The 21229-nt window shown below is 50.1% G+C and overlaps 1 protein-coding gene and 1 non-coding gene across 2 annotated transcripts in view; both read right to left on the bottom strand.

The window, feature by feature from the left end:
* Positions 1-21229, bottom strand: part of LOC126540641 (glypican-5-like) — a 146787-nt gene that overhangs the window by 71122 nt on the left and 54436 nt on the right. Inside the window, exon 2 of the mRNA XM_050187482.2 lies at positions 7176-7343. Coding sequence (XP_050043439.1) covers positions 7176-7343 — 168 coding nt within the window. The remainder of the gene's footprint in view (positions 1-7175; positions 7344-21229) is intronic.
* On the bottom strand, positions 20643-20827 carry LOC126541048 (U2 spliceosomal RNA). The gene has a single exon (XR_007601622.1). It is a non-coding gene; the product is annotated as a U2 spliceosomal RNA (small nuclear RNA).

Genomic DNA, 21229 nt, shown 5'->3' with positions numbered 1-21229 from the left:
TTGTAAAGGAAGGTAATCACGGTCACTGACCAAGTCTGATGAACAATCTGACGTTTCGGAACCGCGTACGGGTTCCTTGTTCACTGAGTTGATTACGTCATGCGTTGGTTACGCACGTTCATTACGTCACGTGCTGGCTATATAAGTGACGGCGATTTCCTGTCCAACTCAGTGAACAAGGGACCCGTACGCGGTTCTGAAACGTCAGATTATTCATCAGACTTGGTCAGTGACCGTGATTCCCTTCATTTCCATGCCTGACCAGATGAACTTTCGTCGAACCCTTGATTAAGTTGTAACTCTTGTAAACACGCCGGAGCCGGTCTCGGCTGAGGACGCGGTCAGGCGTCTTCAAAGTGTGCGACGAAACGGCCCGGCGGCGAGCCTAAAGCGAGCATCGGCTGTTGTGCACAACATCTAACGTCGGTGTTCGCAACAAAAAAAAAAAAACAAAAAAACGGGGGGGGGGGGGGGGGAGCGCTTGAAAGGACACTAAAGAGAAAAGTAAATTAATTTGTGTTGGTAAATTACGCTCGTATAATATCGAGAAAGCCACTCTTTAGCCGAGAGGCGAGGTTTTATGCGCCAGAAGAAGTGGCGAGGACGGAATGCGAGCGCCCGACGTCGCCATAAATTTCCCGCACCAGTTCTTCGTGACGTCATGAATTTTGACGCCGTTCGGTCCAGTCTCGGTAATTTTCTTTTTAGAAGGCGATACGGGACTACATCGTATTTTGATGGAGCCAAGGACCAAAATTAGCATGTTTTGAGAACGTTCGCTGCATCACAACGGCCAATATACGAGATAATAGTTTGAAATCATTGACGTCACAGTGACGTACCTGCGTTCGAGTTCTGGCACGAATTAAAAAAAGAAGAAGAAGAATTAGAATGATGCTTTTCGTGTGTGTGTGTGTGTGTTTTTTTTTTCTACCGTAATCAACCGGTCACCACGAAATTAACAAAAATAGAACATTGAAAGAATACTTTATAAATGTTCACTGAAGCGCTCGCACGGCCATCACAGCCAGGGGTAAAGAAATATGGAAATCAAGACACGGGCTTCTCGTCGCTATTCGTAATATATTACAAATGTCAACCCAATAAAGTCACGCAGGACGATGCGAAATTCCCGGCACGTGACCGTCACTGTCGCACGCAAGGAGAAGACGTCATCACTGTCATAACGCGCAAGAGGTGACAGTTACACAGTGTGTATTATACAGGGGCAATTTCACTGTCTACGGTTCATGCGCATGCCTGAGAAGCTCACTGCGTGCAGTCGCAGATCGCTTAAACCCACTCGTAAAAGCTGGCTTCTCCGCAATAGTAGACTTTCTCAGGAGAAGCCCACCTTACGTGTGCTTTTTTTTGTTTTGTTTTACAAGCGACAGCCCACATTTGGGAAGTATTCACGCAACAAAGGACGGTACTGTGAAATCGTCGTTCTAGATAGATTAAAGGGGCACAGAAAGAAATCTCAGCAGCGCCCCCGCGTTTCAGAGATCAGTTCGCGACTGACTGCAATGCGCGTTCGCTAAGTTGATCTAATGGCGCCGTCTGTAGAACACTGAACATGACTGCAGCGTCTACGTGGTCCAGTAATGACTGAAAAATGGGGCGCCGTGGCCACACTGACACACAAGATAAACGACGTCTTATTTTCTTTTAAAATTACTCTGGTCGGCGTAGCGCCCCGGGCTCTGTCTGCCTTTCACCCGAGATAGTACACGTGTGAACACGCACGTCTATCGCCCTAAGCAGGCTTAAGGCATGAAATTTTTTTTGTTTCTTTAGTTTTCGACCAGAGTTCAAAAACACAAGTCGGAATCCGTAGGTTGTGAGAAATGGCACCACGTCTTCGTCGATAACGAGTACGTTCTTGTGGGACCAAGTTCGCTCAATGACGGTAGCATATATATATATATATATATATATATATATATATATATATATATATATATATATATAGAGAGAGAGAGAGAGAGAGAGAGAGAGAGAGATACACACTTGGTAGCGTTTTCGTTCATATTCTTTAAGAGATGTCATATCCGTGACAGCTCCACTAGGTTTAAGAAACTTAAGCCGCGTAGACGTAAAAAAAAATCGCATTAGGAAGATCGAGCTTTTCCGCATTTGACGGCCTCCTTGCTCGTCGATAAGCTCGCTTTGCGAAGCTGACTGGCTCAATAAACTACAGATAGTGATAGCTCCCGTTTTCGAACGCAACAAGTGGGAAACATTAAACATCGGCTTACGCATAACACCGGTCTGATAACTGATACAATTCGCTAATCTGGCGATTGTGCACTCGAGCGTTGCGATATGGCGCGGGCTCGTTAGGTTTGCGACATTCTTGCAACCTAATTCTTTTCGCGAGATCACGCACTTGAGCGTGCTCCAGTACACTTGTTTCTCCGCCGTGATTCACAGCGATGGATTACGTTACCAAACAACAAAGAAAACAAAAAGAGCCCACTGATGCATGTATTGCATTCGTACGTGATCTTTCAGTAGCACATTGACGCGTTAATAATCTGTATATATCTTTTAATCATCTTGTTGCAGAACGGAGCAGTTTCTCAGAAATAACCCATCATCTGCACACATATAATGTGACGAACGCTGTCTTTGCCAATACGTGGCCATGACCCGCCCCGGTAAGCACGAGGTCGCGGGATCAAATTGCGGAAACGGAGGCCGCATTTCAGTCAGGGCTAAATTCAAGAATGCCCGTGTACCTTGCATTGGGTGCACGTTAAAGAACCCTGCCAGGTGGTAAAATCTAATCCACCTACGGCATGCGTCCTCATCACATCGTGGCTTTGGTACGTAGAACCCCGAATTTAAATTTAAAATATTTTACTTCAAATTAATTTAATACGTGGTCATGTTATACTGGCGTTATGAGTAAGATCTCCTTGCGACCCCTCCGAGAAACGCTCCCTTAAACGCGCACTTACGATGCCAATATCGTAATGAAGCATATTTAACATAGCGTCACCATTATACCGTTACCGTTTCGCTCCAAGCACAGATGCGCGATTAATACAGCGCACGCGCAGTCTTCGGTTGCCGATATGGAGCGATAGTAGAAGGGTAACACAATAGCAAAATGTTCCCATGTTGAATATGTACCGAACAGTACCTCGGAGAACATCACAGAAGAAAGCCTTGCAGCAGATACACCGAATTCTAGCGCAATATATTTTCTTTTCTTTCTCTCTCTCTCTCTTTTTGCTAACATCGTTCATAATATAGCGCGCAAGCGTCGAACCTCGGCCTAGTTAGTGGCGGTTCATTTCGATGGCGTTCACACGCATTAAGGAAAATGTAAGCGACAGGTCGCCGAGATATCGTGTGTCCGCCGTGAATGTCTTCACTTATGTCTCACCGGCGCCTCAAGGATGCCGCCTGGAGGACATCGGCGCTGGGGAGACGCCCGCGCAGACACCCGACTGTACGGCGGAGGGCCCCCGGCGACGGTGGCACACCTCGGCATGGCAAAAAAGAAAAGGGGGGAGGTCGTCGACCGGCGCGGAGGCTTAACTATAAACGGGTGACGCCGGGATTAAGAGGCGATCGCTCAGAATCCGCGGAATGCGGTTCCCAACGCGCTCCTACAACACGTCGCAACAGCGCTTCCTCTCCCTCCTTTCCGCTTTTCTTTCTTTCCTTCCCACGCCCAAGCGGCCGAAGGTAAAAGAAAAGGCACCGAGCGCGACAGGACGAGCGCAGCATCCCCAGGAGGAGGGCCCGCGCGTAATCTCTTCTCGCGCGGCGCGCCGAAGAGTTCCTCGATTTGTCGGGTGTCTCTCTCCTACACCGGGCCCGCGGGAGTCGACCGTCCAGTTCCTCCTCTAGTTTTCTGTCTCTCTTTCCGTTTTTTTTTTTTTGTTTTGTTTTCCTTATTCTCCTCGACGTAGGCACAGCCGCCCACCCCGGTTCGGCATGAGCGTCGGTGGCCCACCGCGCCGGCCACTCCGTGTTATCTCAATTCCGACATTCCCGCGATGGCGCGGGCCCGACCCGATCCCGACGACGTGGCTGGTCCGCGTTTAGCCCACAGCCGGCCTGCGGCGGGGCGCGCCATTTTGTTTGATGGACGCGCTCACCGCGTACGGGACGTCGAAACTCCGTAGCTTTCGGCAAGAAACTGATCGCGCACTGCCAGGCCGAAATTGGCGGTGCCGCCTTACCTATAAAAAGGGCCGCCATCATCCCTTCTGCAGAGTCGGTTCCGGGCGGTGAACTTACCCCGCTACGTCGAAACAGCTTTACGTAACTTCCGCGTTGTCCGCCCCTTCGCCTATAAGCGGATTAACTCAGATTGCAACAGCTCGGTAACCGCAGTACAAAAATTATCGTACCGTACTTTGGCGCTGCTGTCAATGCGGAGACTCCCACCCTTCGCCCCTTTTGCTTTTAAAAGGAAATAAGAACATGATAAATAAAAAGCAGGAAGGTTAACCAGGACTGAGCCCGTTTGGCTACCCTGCCCTGGGGGAACGGGAAAGAGGATGAATATAATAATAAAGAGAAAGAGTTGATGCGCATTGGAGTCGCCGACGTATTCGGAGCCTTAGTGAATTGCCACAGACGGTCGGCTCAGTCTAGAATAATCGCAGCCGCGCTTTCGTGACCTTCTGCAGCTGTAATGTGCGAGACAACCGTCTTTAGATCCGTCGCCTTGGTTTAGCGCGGTGCGTAGGGCAAGCCGTTGATGTTCTATAAGGACGTGTAGTAGCTTCGAAGGTGTTTTTCCTGTCTGTTCGCAACCCCAGACATTGAAATCTGCTCTATCGGTCATGATCCCCACCAAGAAAGACGGTAAGCGTTGCTATAGCTACAACCAGACCTAGCCACGCGAAAGCTTCCGGTAATGACTCCACCCGACCGACAGTTACCGAGTGCGATATAATCTGAATGCTGTCATAATACGCACAGAAACGGCTAACGCCGAGGACGCAATCGAACCGAGGAGCAACACGGCTGCGCGCCATCCCTCCATCGTATACCTCGCCCAGCCAGCCTGCCCACACGGCCCACCATTCACACTCCTAGCTCGGTACTGTGAAGTAAATCCCGATGTCTTGGATTTGACACAGAAAGTAACGGGTTAATTTAATGGACTCCAGCGTAAAATAACCCCCGCACATGATTGCAAGTGACACTACGTCCCGACGAGGACACCGGATTATATAGGAGGGAGATGTGCCGGCTCCTCCCCACTTTCAGTAAGGATATAGGGGCCGCCATCGTGCTTTGCTGCGCTGTAGGGCAAACAGCTATTCCAAGTGCCGTCAGCTTTTGGCGTGGTACCGGACGAACGGAACGCGTGACAGGTTACATCTTCAAAATCTCGCAACCCGTACTCGTAGAGCCCATTTCGTACACCATCCCTGTTTTACTGCTCTATACTGTAGCGCAACCACCCGTACGGTTCACTTCACCTGTGCCGCGGAGCATATTCTTATTATCGTTATTATGCGCAAATAAACGCGACAGCCCACTGCAGCGACGGGCATTCTGCCCTCTGGCTCAAACCAATCAGCGTTTGAAGAAAAGAGCAACGTGGTACACCCGAAATCGGCTGATCCAGAAAACGTTTTATCCGGCAGCACTCGCGAGCTGGCCAAGCGGAACGGTCGGGCGTCCCCTATACCGTCCTTGCCGTTTCGCCGGTGAAGTTATATCACCGCGCCCCACACTTCGCGTTCAACAAGTCGCTCTAAAATGGAGAAAGAAAGAAAAAAAAAAAAAGGAAACGCGCGCGAAACCTTCAACTGCGTAGCAGGAGCACTTCCGCCACGCCTATATCGGCTAACGCGTGCTCTGTTATCTCAGCTATATACCCCGCGTCACGGGCACGGCCGTCAATGCCTGAACGAGCGCCTTCGCGGATCACCCAAGTGCACGGCACGTGTTCACCTCCGCAACAGTGATTAATTAGCGTGCCGCGCCCAGCCACGCCAGCACTTACCCACCTCGAATCCACCTCTCGCTGCTTATATGAGCCGTCAATGTCGGGGACTTTCTCCGGAGTGCGACGACGCCATGCTAAGCCTTCGTCTACATGCGGAAACGTTCCTATAGCAAGACGAAACAATTCATCTAAGCGTATCAACGCTTAACGCGCGTTGTACCACCCCCACTATATCGTTGTACGCCACTGTCGCCAGCATGGCCGCAATAAATGGTGCCCAGAGTTTACGACCAGCAGTCTCCGGCTTTGTACGCGCATGACTTGCGGGGACGTGGCGGCTGATTTGCCGAGGCGTGCTCTCCCACGACAAGTGTCGAAGCCTGCGGGACTGGTACAGGAAAGCACGGAAGTAAAAAAAAAAACACAAAAAACTGCTAATAACAGCTGTCGCTGTCGCGCTGCTCTGTTGACCTCGGCGTACGAATGGGTTTAAATGAACGAGCACATCCGGTAGGAACAAGAGCGTCTACAGATTCGCGAAGCCTGCAGTGTACATGCTACCGCCAAATATAGGCCACCACGTGAAGCAAGTCGATGCTTGTAAGAGCGCCGTTAAATGAATTACCTACCCGTTAATGCCCTCGTAACGCAAGCAAAGCGCTCTGCAATCAGCTATTAACGGTAAAAAGTAAAAAAAGAAGCAAGCAATAAATGCTTCGCGATAAGACGCCCGACGGTATGAGCCAGAATATCGGAGAGAGAGAACGTATCTGGCGATTTATATTTTAGTCGCTTAGACACCTGACAACAACCTAACTATCGTATAGTGCTGCGTGCTAAAATGAAAATATAGATAAGAATCAAATAAGGAGACTGGCAGGCCTGCATCGTTTATATAGCCGAGAAAGCTTGAGGCGGCTTCAGCCAAGGGCATTGGCAGCAAGCCGCGAGATAACGTAACAACGAAAATAAAGAATATAAAGAAAAGGCCTACAATCTTAACGATAACAATAAAAAGAAAAAGAAAGCATGGTCAAACAAACAAAAAATCTCTAATACACAACAGTGAAAAGCCTTTAAGGAAAGAAAGCGAAAATCCTCTAATAGACGAACTCAAGAAACGCGCAATAAACGAAAGCAATAGGCCTGCAGTAGAGAAAATTACAAATCGCACACGGTCATTCCAATCACAAGTGGATGGCGCGAAATTTAGAGGGCGAGGTGTACGCATCGGCGCGCGCAAGCTCACCGCGGAAGAGGGCCAGGCTGTCGTCCAGGAAGCGTCGCAGCGGTGCCGTGGCGTCCCGGAGCCGGAAGCGGAAGTGGTCCCAGGCGGCCTCTCGTAGCCTCAGCTCGGTGTCGTGCGTGCAGCACGTGTTGAGACCCGAGGCCAGCGGACACAGCGTCAGAGAGCCGCCTGCACCGGCACAAAGAGCAACCACACAGTGCGCGTTAGTATACGCCGCGGCAAGTGCATCGGTTCGGTGAAACCGCGGCTAGAACACCGTGCTCAAGAATTGCGCTTTGTATTACAAAGCGTTGTCCGCTATATTCAAAGGACACTAGAGCGTAATACTATTATGTTAAGTTATATTAGTAAATTACCCTTCTGAAACAGCAAAGTCGCCACTATTACATGTTAGAGATTGCTTTCCAAAAAAGAAAGGGAGTGGGAGGGCAGAATAGGACGCAAAAGCGAGGCAGGTGGAGGCACCTGTTCTGCACACGTTCCCGCGACTTAATTGATGTTAGATAGCGCCTCCTCACTTCAGTTAATAGTTTACTGGTATGAAGAAGGTCTACACAGCACTCTAGAAAAATCAGAGACTAAACGTTTCAAACTTTGAGCACTGTTCCTGCGCTATAAAGGTCAAAATGCGGAAAAAGAAAAACGAAGCTTTAAAATATCTGGCGTACATACAACTGACTGACAGCGCTGCGATCCGGCGCAAAATTCTATAATGGAAAAAAGTGGAACACACTTTCGTGCTAGTCGGTGCACACACCGCCCTCCCTTAGACACATGCGAAAAAAAAAAAATGTACGGCCTTCTATTCCTTCCGCTACATTATCAAGCCTTTTCCGCTAAGTGAACGCAAAATGAAGTTTAGAAGAAAAAAGAACGCACATAACCGGTCTACAAAGATTAAGCGTTGCTTTAAAGTGTATACCTTGAAATGGGAATGCCTCAGGAGTGGTTTAGCATAAATTACACTTCAAATATGCCGTTGAAGCAGTGTACTCTTGGCACGGCACCAAGTAAAAATTACCTCTTTGCAGATAGCCGCGTATACCAAGCCGTAAGGTTATTTTGCACACAGCAACCTGGTTTGAGGCCTTGCCTTAAATGACACGCAGACCCGCCCTAACCGATTGATATACTTTGGCGTCCCATATAAATTCATTAATTAATTTATGGGGCTTTACGTGCCAAAACCACTTTCTGATTATGAGGCACGCCGTAGTGGAGGACTCCGGAAATTTCATCCACCTGGGGTTCTTTAACGTGCACCTAAATCTAAGTACACGGGTGTTTTCGCATTTCGCCCCCATCGAAATGCGGCCGCCGTGGCAGGGATCCATATAAATTCAGGTTCGATGAGAAAAGTCACATGGTGGGTGGAGGGGCGGTGAGGGGGAGGAGGGGGCTACAGATCTTGAATGTACGCCCAAGGATCGGCACACGACGTTTCGCTGATCGGAATGCGTTCGGCACCTCCGGTGGGATTCGAACACGAGACCTCGCTCTTAGCAGCAGAGCACCGCACGTGCTGTGTCATCCCGGCCGGAGGACTCATCCCATTTCAGAGCGATCAACGCCTGGAACGTCACATCGATTCACTCAGCGCACATTGCACTTCGTCTACGACGTGATCGGTGACAAAATGACGACGCGTCCCCTTGTGAGGAGTTCAAGTACGAAAGATTCAGAGCGCGGGAGAGGGAGGAGCCCGACTCTTGCTTCCCAATTCCCCAATGGAAGCACGGCACCCGCAGCACAATCTGACTGCTTTTAATTGTAGACCGCGCGCGGAACGACCCGTCAAATCCGAATCACGATAGAAAGCGCTCGTCCACATCCCCGTCGCGACATAGTATACAGCTGAACCAACGGTAGCCGCTCCAGAGTACGGACAGCGGAGCGATAACCAGCTGCCGCAGAATGCAACCCCAACGAAAACGGGTCCCTGCGCTGGGTAGTCATTAACGCTATTAGGCCGCAGCCAGGAGAACAATACGTCTAAACCTAAACGCAAAAAAAAAAACGGGCGTGTCCCGTGCATTGGGGGAAATTGACGCTCCCCCGGTGGCCGAAATTAATCTGGAGCCCCCCGTTACCACGTGCCTCACAATCAAATCGTGGTTTTTGGCACGTAAAAACCCAGAATTCATTCATTCATTCATTCATTCATTCATTCATTCAGACATTCAGACATTTAAAGCGCGGGCTGCGCCAGCACGCTGGCTCGGACGCCCGTGCACACGTTGCCGCTGGCGTTAAAACATACTCCACTCGTTGCGTTTTTTTTTTTTTTTCCGGCGCGCGCGCACACACAGGACTGTGAGAATGAGGCAGCGCACGCAATACAAACGGGCCCTCGATTTCCCTCTCCCTCTCCAGGCTCGCATTCTCGCACGCGGGCCAGCCGCACAGTCTGCCGCGGCAGGCCACGCGTTCGAAGCCGGCGCGAACGAACCTCACGCGCGGCCGAGCCAGACGCAACAGCTGCTGCCGATCGAGGCGGCCAACCGTCTGTGCTAGCCACGCACGTACACAACGACGCCCGAAAGCCCGCACGGCGGCCAAGTGCGCATAGAACACAAAAACCCGCGCGCAACTGCGGCAGCCGCATGCAGCGACGTGGTTGCCGCTCGTCTATACCGAGGAGCCGCGCTACGACGCGTATATTCCCATTCATATTACACGTAGCGTGCACACTGCGTTCCGCGGAATGGCCACAGTCGCCCGCGTGCTGGGGAACGCTCGGAATTTCGTATCCGGCTGCCCCTATACACGGCATTGTATGGGCCTCGGCTACACGAGGCTCGCGCCTCGTTGCCATCGCCGGGGTCCTTTGCCATCGCTTTAAACCGGAGCCCCGTAGCTGTACTAGGATGTTAAGTGCCAAACATATATAGCTTGACGCAGTCCCTCTACATTCGAAGCAACGCCGATACTGACATTTTGAACAGCCCTTATACCGCGCGAAAAAAAAAAAAAAAAAAAAAAAAAGAAAGGACATAATGGGAGTTTCGACAATCGATTTTGTGTGGTCCCTCACTTTGTTCTGCAGCACAGTGGAAACTGCTCTTCGCTTCGCCCCCCTCCCCTGCACCCCTCACCAAGAAAAAAAAAACAAGTTTGCAGATTAAGAAAACAGTTAAAGATGCAAAGTCGTAAAGATAACAAAGAAACTTAATTGTTAATCTACAAAACATTGTGTCGGACAATAACCAAAAGTATCTATTTATAGACCATATCAATGTCAAAAGTTTCATCGCATTTTCTCTCGTCATGTCACACTACATTTAAATAGATTTAAGTGTACGATTCGGATTCCATTAAAAATATATTAAACCGATCTAAAGCCATTATTCCGAGCTTATTATATAAAGTCGGGCCTACATTTCTACCATTGCGAAATGTGGTAACGTAGACGCCCGCTTCCAACCGTTGTCGGCGCCTTGAGCCGCTGCGAGTCCGTCTTCGCCGCAGGACACCACTATCATGCAGCGAAGCAAACAAACACTTTTTCATTATTTATATTTTTAATGCATTAGTGCTACTAAATATGCGCAGATGCCTGCCAGCGGCGCCGGCTACTCATAATGCCGAAACGCAACTTCGCTAAGATAACGCGAATAGGGGAGAGTTGAAGCGCTTAGGAACACGAGAGCAGTTTATGTGGCGTTACCACGCGAACGACACACAGACTTCAGCTTGCGGACGCGATGCACGTTCGACCAGTGTTAGAGCACTGACGCTATCATTGTATCCGCCGGGTTGAGATCACGCGCGGGGCCCCCTCCCGGCTTCCATATTCCCATAAAAGTGAAATGCAGAAACACTGCGATCAGACAAGGGCTGAAACGATTTGCACGGAATCTATTGCATTTATTTTATCGGCGGGAACTACGGGCAAGCAAGGAGACGGACGCAATGATAAGAAAGGCGTTCAGAAAATGCTGAAGCACCTGGTACAGTCAATGCGCGTGATTCTCGGTGGTCGCCAGAATCCGGCCGCTAAAAGTGCCCTGCAGGTGCTAGCCGTACTGCAGACGCTTATCGCACTCCTTACATGATGTAAAGCTTTTGTTTGGCGCCTGGGCTGCTCACGCAGAGAAGCCCCACACACCAACTTTGTCTTAGCGTCTTTATCTCCAAGTTGACTTGAACTAGCGACTACTAACAAGATATGGAACCCGTTAGTGGCTTCATGGATGAGATTTCTGAATGTTTATGAACAGAATGTTGAACTTGCTTTCGCCGTTGTGCATCCCTCTTTCTATGTCATCATCATCCCTCATCACAGTTTTATGTCCCCGTTTCCCCTTCCTCTGTGCAGAGTAGCAGGCTAGAGCGCGTTAGTTCAGGCCTACCTCTGTGCCTTCTTTCAAACAAATTCTCTCTCTCTCTCTCTCTCTCTCTCTCTCTCTCAGTAAACAGCGTCGGCAGCCGTGTTTCGTTTAGTGCCGCTTCTGATTTGCCGAGGCCCGATCTTCTCACGCTGTGCGTGGCTTTTTGGCAAAAGCGTAATTTACTATTCATGCAGCTTAACATAATATTCCCATCGAGCGTCCCTCTAATGCCTGATACGTGCATTCGTCTGTACGTGACTGTAATCTTCCAGTGCGAGCGCACGACCGATTATGCTGGGAATGATCAAACTTTCAGCGAACACCTTATTATTGCAAACCCAGTTTGTGAAGTCGCGAGCATTTTGTTTTACTGTTCACAGGACTTCGAGGACACGGCACAGAGCCCTTTGGCCGCATATGCTATTCACAGCACGACACACGTTGCGAGTACTCAGGTCAATCGCTGACCTTCGCAAAGCGAAATAGAAGAGGTCAGCAAAGAATTTGTCCACTGGAGAAAGCAACTCGGGATCTGTGAGAGGAAGGCATCTACTACGCATAAGTACATCGAAAAAAGAAACAAACGGGTAAAATAAAAACTTGAAAAAAAACGCAAAGCCTGACTCCCAACTGTCGTCTGCGCATTGCGTCTAAGCATTAAAAAAAAAATAAAGGAAGGAAGAAATAAAGCGGGAGAGTGATAGGCAGTGGTGGGGGCAATACATGAAGGACGGCCGGCATTCCGCTGCTCTAGCTTGCGCGAGTGATGGGTAACAGATGCATCAAAGGGGTGTCCCCGATTCTCAAGACGTGCCGAAAAACAAAAATGACTGATCGCCACCCCGAACGTCCCCCATCCCTAAACTATACGTTCCGCCAAGACCAGCGAAGACAGAAACGCCAGGGACACAAGATATCGCGCGCTCCTCTACAATCTCCTCCCCTCCGTACGTCGGCGAGATTTGCAGCGTCGTTGAAAGACTCGCAACACGATCTCAATGGATTCGCCACACGCCAGCCCGCATACGCGCGCTGCTAAAATTTCGCCACTGCAGCTGAAACAGTCGCGTAAGAGAGAAAGCGGGGGGGGGGGGGGGGGGGGGATCTCCCATAGCGCAGCAGCTGTGTGCCGTGGCAACCCGGCCCAGTTGTGCCTAGTTGTGCCCGCTTGCCGCTGCTTCCACCCGCCCGCGCAGTGGCCGAGCCGCCCACGAGTTCTGCCGCGGCCGTGGCGCGAGCTCTTCACTGCGCATGCGCCCGCTACGGGGCCGATGATCCCGCTCCAGCTGAGCACGCAGTCTCGCGGTGTGTGGCTCCCGCGCGATGTCCGTGTACCGCCCGCGATCAACGCGAGCTCGATTTTCGAACAAAGCGGTCGGGAACGAAAGAAGACGCGCTCACTGTTGCAAGTGACGCAGTACCACAAGATTTTTTTTTTTTTGCAAAGTTCTTGCTGCTGGAACTTTATCGACGCCGAGGTCGAGTAGCGAACAGCCATCAGAAGGCTGGCATCCTCTTAAAAGAATCCTTTGCGAACGCTGGGTTAAGGTTAGGCGAAATTACGTCTCGTATGTCGTTCCTCTTCGTACCCGTTTCGTGCCACCTTTTTTCTTTCTTCCTTTCTGGAACGTGAGCCGACTTGCTCACATACTATACACCTACACCGGTTGTTGCATTGACACCAAAATTTTTACAATGACGACTATCGGCAGCCGGAGACAGTCGATTTGGCGTAGTATCTTCCAAGTATTTAGGCGTAGGAAGTGTTCCGATTTCCACCCGCGTTTACGTTACGTTAACACTTAACATCACAGTGTCACACCCTTGGCTATCCTTGCCAATCTATTGAGCACAGAATAAGGCTACCAATAGCTCCGCATTTAATTATACCCGTGTGCGTTACTCGCAACATCATTTTGCCGTAATTCAATGCTCTCATTTATGACAAAAGTTGTCTCGCGCTGGGACGCGCTCCAGGGCCTCTGCGCATGCACGAATGGCCGCCAGATGGCTAGTACAGATACATCGGGCTTTGCTAAACAGTCTGACTCCCATAGAGGGGCTAAAGAACAAAAACAAAAATACACCCCACATAATCAAAAACAGTTTGAACAGCTCGCGTTCGAAAGGACCCAAGCGGACCATGTGCTAACGCATTAGTTTTGCTGCGGGAAACTACGCGCAATCAAGCCATCACAACAGACGGCCGCAATGCCGTTCTTCATTCTATGCTGCAGAGAGCAGAAATAGCGCGAGGCCAACACGTCAAAAACTTATCGTAAAAAACGAAAAACAGGAAAAAGAAAACTAAAGCGGTGGCTGGCGTTTAACCGAGGTTAACACGTGTAGTTTATAAATGGCGCCATGCATACGATTGCCTGCGTCTTGCCCGCATGCTACACACCGGAGGCAGCGACATGATTTGTGCGCGTAGGCGGGTCCGCGAGATCCAAGGTAACCCGACTGGTTCTCCGCGAACATCTCCGTGTATCTGTGTGTGCACAACGAGGCGTGGTTACCGAAAAGAGAGAGACAGAAATAAAGAAAGGAAGATGAGAAAAAAAATGAAGCGCGTAGCGCGTATATATATTCCCTGTACGGCTGCTAGCGTGTATGGCTACGGCGCATTGCATTAAAAAGAAAGAAAAAAAAAGCAATAAAAGTTCCGAGCTGCAGAGCGGGACGGCAGGTTGGCGAAGGGCGTTCGCCCTGAACCGCGACGCCCGCGTGCAGCCAACGGAGCGTGCGTTACTGAGGAGACCGCTTCGCGCGCCGCGACTCTCGAGTCGGCGGACGCAGAACCTTGAGAAGAAAAAGAAAGTTGGGCACCGTGTCAACGCGCTGACGAAATCGCATATCGCTCGCTTGTCTGCAGCTATCGAAATCGTCGTGCAAATCAACGCCGCAGGCTTCGAATGACGCGCGCGACGCGTTAGCGATGAGGTATACGACAACGTCTGAAACTACAGCGACGTGTAAAGACGACGACGACGTAATGTCACAGTTGCTGCAGGAGACGCGGCCAAAGCTGTAATGGTGAGAGTCGGGGTAGATTCATCGTCTTCTGCCTGCTAAGATCATTGGTCCCCTTTGCAAGTGCGGGGAAGGTTTGCAGCGTGCGCCGTTCATCCCACGAGAGATTGCTCAGTTTTTTTATTTCCTTTTATTTTGTAAGAAAACGACGCTGGCACACAGACGCTCAGGCCGAATCGTTACCGAATTGATTCCTTCATCAATTCCTCCATTCACTTTCCTCCCCTCCCCTTAGGGAGCTTGAAAATAACGGTGTTCGTAGAAAGTCACACGTCAAAATTGTTATTTCAGCATTAGCAGCCGAAATGGTTATCCTTCCAACAAAACTGCTCGTCATTAAAAAAGAAAGAAAGACATTCTGGGGCTTTATACGCGCCTGAACGACGGTCTGATTATGAGGCACGACGCAGAGGGGGACTGCAGATTAATTTTGACCAGCGCAGGTTCTTTAACTCGCACGTAAATGCAAGTGCACGAACGTTTCCTTTTTTTTTTTTTTTCACCCTTGTATTTCGCGCACGTCGAAATGCGGCCACCGCTACCGGGAGCGAACCCGCGACTTCAAGCTCAGTACCGCAACGCCATAACTGTACAGGGTTGTCCCACGTAACTTTGGCCAAACATTAAAAATGTGCAAATGCCACGTAGCTGGAGAGAACCAAGGTAATGTTTACCGTTGCTTGGAGATACTCATGGATGGATGGATGCAAAACTTTAATAAGGTCCTGAGGTACGCGACTCAGCGCGCTGCGGGCCGCTCTCACGTTGGGATAGTCAGGCCTTGCCCGACCGCCGCATCGAGATACTCAGATTATTTTTTTTATTCTATCTAATTACATAATTATTCTTAGTTAATTAATCAACTTCTCAAATCGTATAATTAGGCGAGAAATGTAAATGAGAAAACTTTAGAGCATCATGAAAAAATCCCATAGAGCATTCTGTTAATACGTGCAACATGAATGCTTTCCCGAGCGTGAAAGCAGCCTGCAAATACACGCAAAATTGCCGATCGAGGCACTTTGCGTGTATTCGCGGGCTTCTTTCCCTCGGTAAAGCACCTTTATGTAGCACGTATCGAGCAACAGAAAGCTCTATCGGGAGTTCCTCATGTCGCTCTACAATTTTCTAATTGACACGTTTAATCAAATTATTTTATTTGAGAAGTTGATCAAGAATAATTATCTAATTAGGCGGAATGAAAAAAAATTATTAGAGCACCTCGAAGCGAGGGCAGACAATACTACCTTGCATGGATCTGTTCAGCTACGTGGCATTCGCATATTTTTAATGTTTGGCTCAATTTACGTGGGACACCCTGTATACTAGGCTACCCCAGCGAGCAGGTACAGCCCACTTTCTTTTTCTTCGCCCCTCTCATTCTAGTAACCTAATTGGTGGCAACTTCGGGTCGAACAATACGAAAATAAGGTACATCAAGAAAAACTACGTAGCGCTTTATCACGTCCGAATGAGCGCAAGTGAAGTCATTAGCGAAACAGACTTTCTTTGTATCGAGCACTGAGTGAGACAATGGCAAAGGAAATAGAAAACTACGAAGGTCTTCGCCAACGAAGCATGCCCGGAGGTGTGCCAAGGACGGCAACAATCCGCGTCCGATAGTCCGCAATAAGAGCCCGTCTACGCGCAAGAAAGTCAAATTGCACCACGTTGAGAGTGGAGTCAAGTAAGGTACTTCGTTTTACTTTCCTTTTCCTTACACGATTTATAGATGCAAACTCCGCGGTCTCACTGTTCAGAGTGATCTGCGTTTCACATGAACACAACACCGGCGGTCAGATATTTGACCACCGTCACAGCGGCTATCTGGGAAAGCAAGAGGTCGAACGGCTTGCGCGGAAAAACAAAGTGCGCGAGAATAGCGGAAGAAGAAAAAAAAGATTCTCTCTGTGAATGTGGGATACCAGAGGTGGTGTTCTACCAATCTGAGCTAGCTTGCCAGGATTGTTATTCGAATGTACGAGAAAACATAAATCTGTTACACGGAAACTGAAAAGCAAAGCCATTTTCCAGCTCCCGTTCGAGGTCTGCCTGAGTCGCCGCGGCCGCTAGGCGGCGGTACCGTTGGCACAGCACACATCTTCATTCTTGTAGGCCCTCCGCCTAGCGCAAGTGCGTTATTGAAGTAGTTGACTTTCTCAAAGCAAAATGTATCAGAAAATTCGCAAAGTACGACTCGCGCACAGTGTACAGACATGTTAGCATCATACTGTAATTCGAATATACGAGAAAACAATATTGTTACGCGGAATGAAACACAAACCCCTTTTACAGCTGCCGTTTACGAGTGAGCGCGCCACGAAAAATCCTGACCAAGTGGAGGCTAACAGTTTCGCTGTAAACCGAGTTTGGAAAAGCGCAGTTCCGGATGTTCTTCCCCTGGGCCCAAACGACAGCAAAATTACCAAACTTGTGCGCCGCGCCACTGTTATTGCGACAACGGTACCAGTGACAGGCGTAGTTTTTGTAATTACACTTCCAATCAACATGAATTATATGTTTGGTGCCTTTAACCAGGGAAGCATTCAGGAACTCTCGGGCAAACAAACTATTAGCGCTGGCAGTAAGAAACCCTCTGTTTCAATCTGGAAAATGAAATAAATGGTACCACACGGGTATAAACGGCTTAGTCACTGTCAAGCTTCCACACATACAAGCGGCAGACCTGGTATATTGAGCAGACAACTATATTCGCCCGCAACGATCATCACGGATAAACACATCCGGCCATTCGGCAACGTTGAAACGTCGAAAATTTGACAAACAGCGCACATGCCGCTGAATACGACGAAAGGCGATGTGAACGCCAACAACACTTCGTCACGCTAAAGACAGAACAGAGAGAGCCTTGCACCCTTTCTGGAAGAGCCAGAAACACCAAGGCAAGCCGTGACACACCACGGTATAGACGCTGCCAGCCGCTGCGTCACAACCCAACCTCTGAGACAGCTTCGCTGTACAGCAGTATCTGAAAAGGATGACCGCGCAAGCAACCCCGTCCAATTGGAAAGCGTGAAGCACGTCAAATAAGGGCGAGTGTTACAACTTTGCGAGCATTAGTCGCGTGCCATCGCCGCACTCGTCAGAATCCCGAAATAACGGCGCTAACTTTTCTCGCGTAACGCCCCTCATCTATGCCCGCCTCCCCCCACCCCCTACCCCTCCCTCCCTCCCTCCCAGCCTTCGCGATGACAGCGCAGAGCTCCATCGTGCCAAGAAAGGAACACACAAGAAAGAAACACAGGAGCGAACGCCACCTTTACAACCAAAAAAAGAAAAGGCGCTCTGAGCACTAAGTGGTGGCACCAATCGTAGTCCCCTTCGTGGTAACGCGCGTGTCCGGCCTTCTTTCTCTCTCGCGCGGTCAAAAGAGCCGCGTATTCCCTAATCCGCGTGTCGTCGTAGCACGGCACGCAACGGGGCACTAGACGGCGCTGTGGTAGTGTAGTACAGCATACACGTGTGTCGCCGGCGCAATTAGACAACGAGAGCACGTATACACTGCACGACGGGCGCCCCTAATCGTCCGCTCGTTGCCGTCTTCGTAATCGGTCCAAACCCCCGCGACTGCGAGCGCACCCTCCAACACGCACCCCCCCCCCCCCCCCCCCTTTCCGCCCCGCTCGAGGATGGCGGGCTGTCGCAATGAGCCCCATCCGCCGCCCACGATCCCTCGCGCCTTCTCGCCGCCAGCCTCCCCCCGGCGCAGCGGTGACTGAGCGCGTGTGGTGCCCTCCAGCTGGGGCTCTTGAAGCGCGGGCAACACCCAACGCAACGCGTACACCCCTCCCCCACACCTTTCCCTCTTTCAGCCCACCAGCGCTTCCTTCGCGGTGCGAAAAGCGCGCGCGTGCCAAAGCGGACGCGCTGCGAGTCATCGCTGCCGGCATTCCGGGAGGAGCAGCAGGACGACAACGATGATGCCGCGCGCATCATCTCCTCCGCCCCCTCGCCCCCCCGCCCTTCCAGCGTTTCGGAGAAGCAGCCGAAGGAAAAGAAGCCACTGGCGTCTCTTCTTCCGCCGCTGACCTCACTTCAACCTCACCTCTCTCCCCCGCCCCCCTCCTTTATAGCGGTCTTCGTGTACTTTCCTTCTCGTAGCATACTTTTAACCAGGAAGCGAGGGCGAAGGGAATCATCGCTCCAGTCGGGGCTGTTAGATTGAAGGAAGGGTGGAGGAGGAGGGGAAAATAAGGAGAGGGGGTGTTCAATCGGCGACGAACGTCGGTGGTCCCGCTTAATTAGCGAGCAGAGGCCGCTTCTTTTCGCTGGAAAGAATAGGGAGGGAAGGAGGGCGTTGCTATGGGGCATAAAGCTCACTCACGCTGCCTCATTGGACTCGTAGAGAATGGCTGTCTGATTCACGGCCCGGTCTGGCACGGGTAACGGGAAAGGGCAGTAATTGTCAAGATGGAACACATTCGGAACGAAGGTCGCGGCCAAACGCCAGGTCGGAAGTTGCACACTGTGCAACAAGCAGTTATTTTTGTGTTTCATATGTAGCCACGTAAGAACAAAAGAAAGAAAGCATTGAGGGCAAGTTCAAGACCCCCAAGTCGTCAAAATTAACCCGGAATCCCCCACTACGGCGTGCCTCATAATCAAATCGTCGTTTTGGCACGTAAAACCGCAGAATCCATTCAAAAACATAAAAAGAACGAGAGACCAATGACGTCGCCGATTATTCATAAAAGTGAAGCTTCATTTGAAGGAGGGGCGGGGGGGGGGGGGGGAGGCAGTAAGGCCTATTGGGTTTGGCGTGGTTGCTGTGTCGGTCAGTATCTAGGCGGATATATTTGCGGATACATATACGAAGACTATATGGTCGCCAAATTGAAGTAGCAGCGAACGGGTTTTATAACCATTCTACGCTGGCCGACAAAGCAGTGCAAGCAAGCGCACCGTTGACCCGCTTAAAAGCAAATCCGACATAAAGCCTGCAAAATACTGTCGGCTCACTGGTAGCTCTAATCGATTGTATTTAACATATTATGTTAGCTATATTATTTTACTCGATTTAACCATACGGCCTGCGCCACTGCGACACAGGAGGTACAGAATCCCTAAATGTTGCTTCCTGCGTGCCGTTCTATTCTGTGCATAAGGCTCTGACCGCCATACCTCACTCGTCAAGCATCGCGTATTGGCTTCGTCCTCGTCACATCGACGCGTGGACGGAGACTACCACTGGGCATCCGCCTGCGTTGGAGTTGGCATTTCAGCATAGCTTGTGATCGATGTGGTAAAGACACATTAAAAAAAAAACAGATGAGAATAAGGTTGTCACCTTTCAGGAGGACAAACATGCATATTGCATGAGATTACAGTTCCATAGCACGAAAGTAAACAAAATTGAGTGCATTGCCGCCAGTTAAAAAGCTTTGACGTTACGTACAACTTGGCTAAAGCTTCGCTTTACCTAGATTGCAACATGTGCGTTGATCTACATTGTCGTCTTTGTCGTTCTTTTGTTCGCGGTATGGGCACAGCATACCAGATCAAGTAGCGGAGCCTACGTGCACGTGTTACACCAATGCAACGCACAATCCGAAATGAATGAATGAATGAATGAATGAATGAACAAACGGAAACCTAACAACGAAACTTAATACGTATCTCGTTAACAACACCTAAAACAACGGCACCTGGTTTATTCAACTCTGTGAGGCAACTGCGGCGACCTTGTCGCTTTAATATTTTTTTTTTTTTTTTTTGAGTTCAGAGCACCGACCAACAACCAATTTCCTCGTTCCTTTAAATATAGTTTCTCGTCCGTGCGCATAACTTAACCGCTGTGTCCTACATTCTCACCTCTTCCCGCCGTTAGCCTTGACACGCGTGCACGTCTCGTGACAGGATTTTCAGGGACATGCCGGCCCGCGCTAGCATAACGGTCGCCGAGCGCTCAACGTCCGTCACGCCTGACAACGGGCGCTGGGACGGCGCGATTGCCGGCGATGTTTGTGACGCTATATGTGCACCTGCAGCTGGTGATGGTGGTGGTGTTTGTTTTACAGCGAAGCCGTTTACAGCGAAGCCGTTTATGGCTAGGGTTCCATGCATTTCTGTTTTGCGTGTGCGAAAACTGTGGACCGATCCCGGAGATAGTGCAATACCGGGCCGAATCAACGCGGAGGTGAAGCAGGCTTCGCAGCACTCCGCCAGCCAACTTGCAAAAATAAGTTTAATATCTCGGGTCCAAATAGAACCCGTACCAGATATTAAGCTCATAAGAACAGGTACTACACTTCGACCCGCGTCGGTCATGTCTACGTTCGCACCGCCCTCTCATTGTCGGCGCTCCAAGCGCTTGCGTGTCTCCTTTCCTTTCCTTCCGCTCTCCCCTGAAGGCGGTGCCGTCGAAACGTCACGCGTGTCTAGTTTCCTCCGGCTCCGCGGAGTGCCGGTCCCGTTGTTTACGCGAATGTATAAATCCCGCATAGAGAGTTCGTACCTTTGTTCAAATTTATGAGTCACCTCTGTGTCGTGTGCCAAACAGCTTCGCTGGTCATCCGCCTTCGTAGAGTGGTATGGCTCATGATTTTCCTTCTTTTTTTGCTATTCCTTTGAACAAGTGGCCCATACCCACCCTGGGAGATCGGCCAAGAGTTTGGTTCAAAGGAAACAAAACGAGAAAAATTACTGGGTAAAAATGCACTAATGCTCGGT

Source organism: Dermacentor andersoni, chromosome 2 (genome assembly GCF_023375885.2).
Source record: "Dermacentor andersoni chromosome 2, qqDerAnde1_hic_scaffold, whole genome shotgun sequence".
NCBI classification, from domain to species: Eukaryota; Metazoa; Arthropoda; class Arachnida; order Ixodida; family Ixodidae; genus Dermacentor; species Dermacentor andersoni.
Note: the sequence above shows the minus strand (reverse complement) of the source record. Positions and strands in the feature narration are given on the sequence as shown.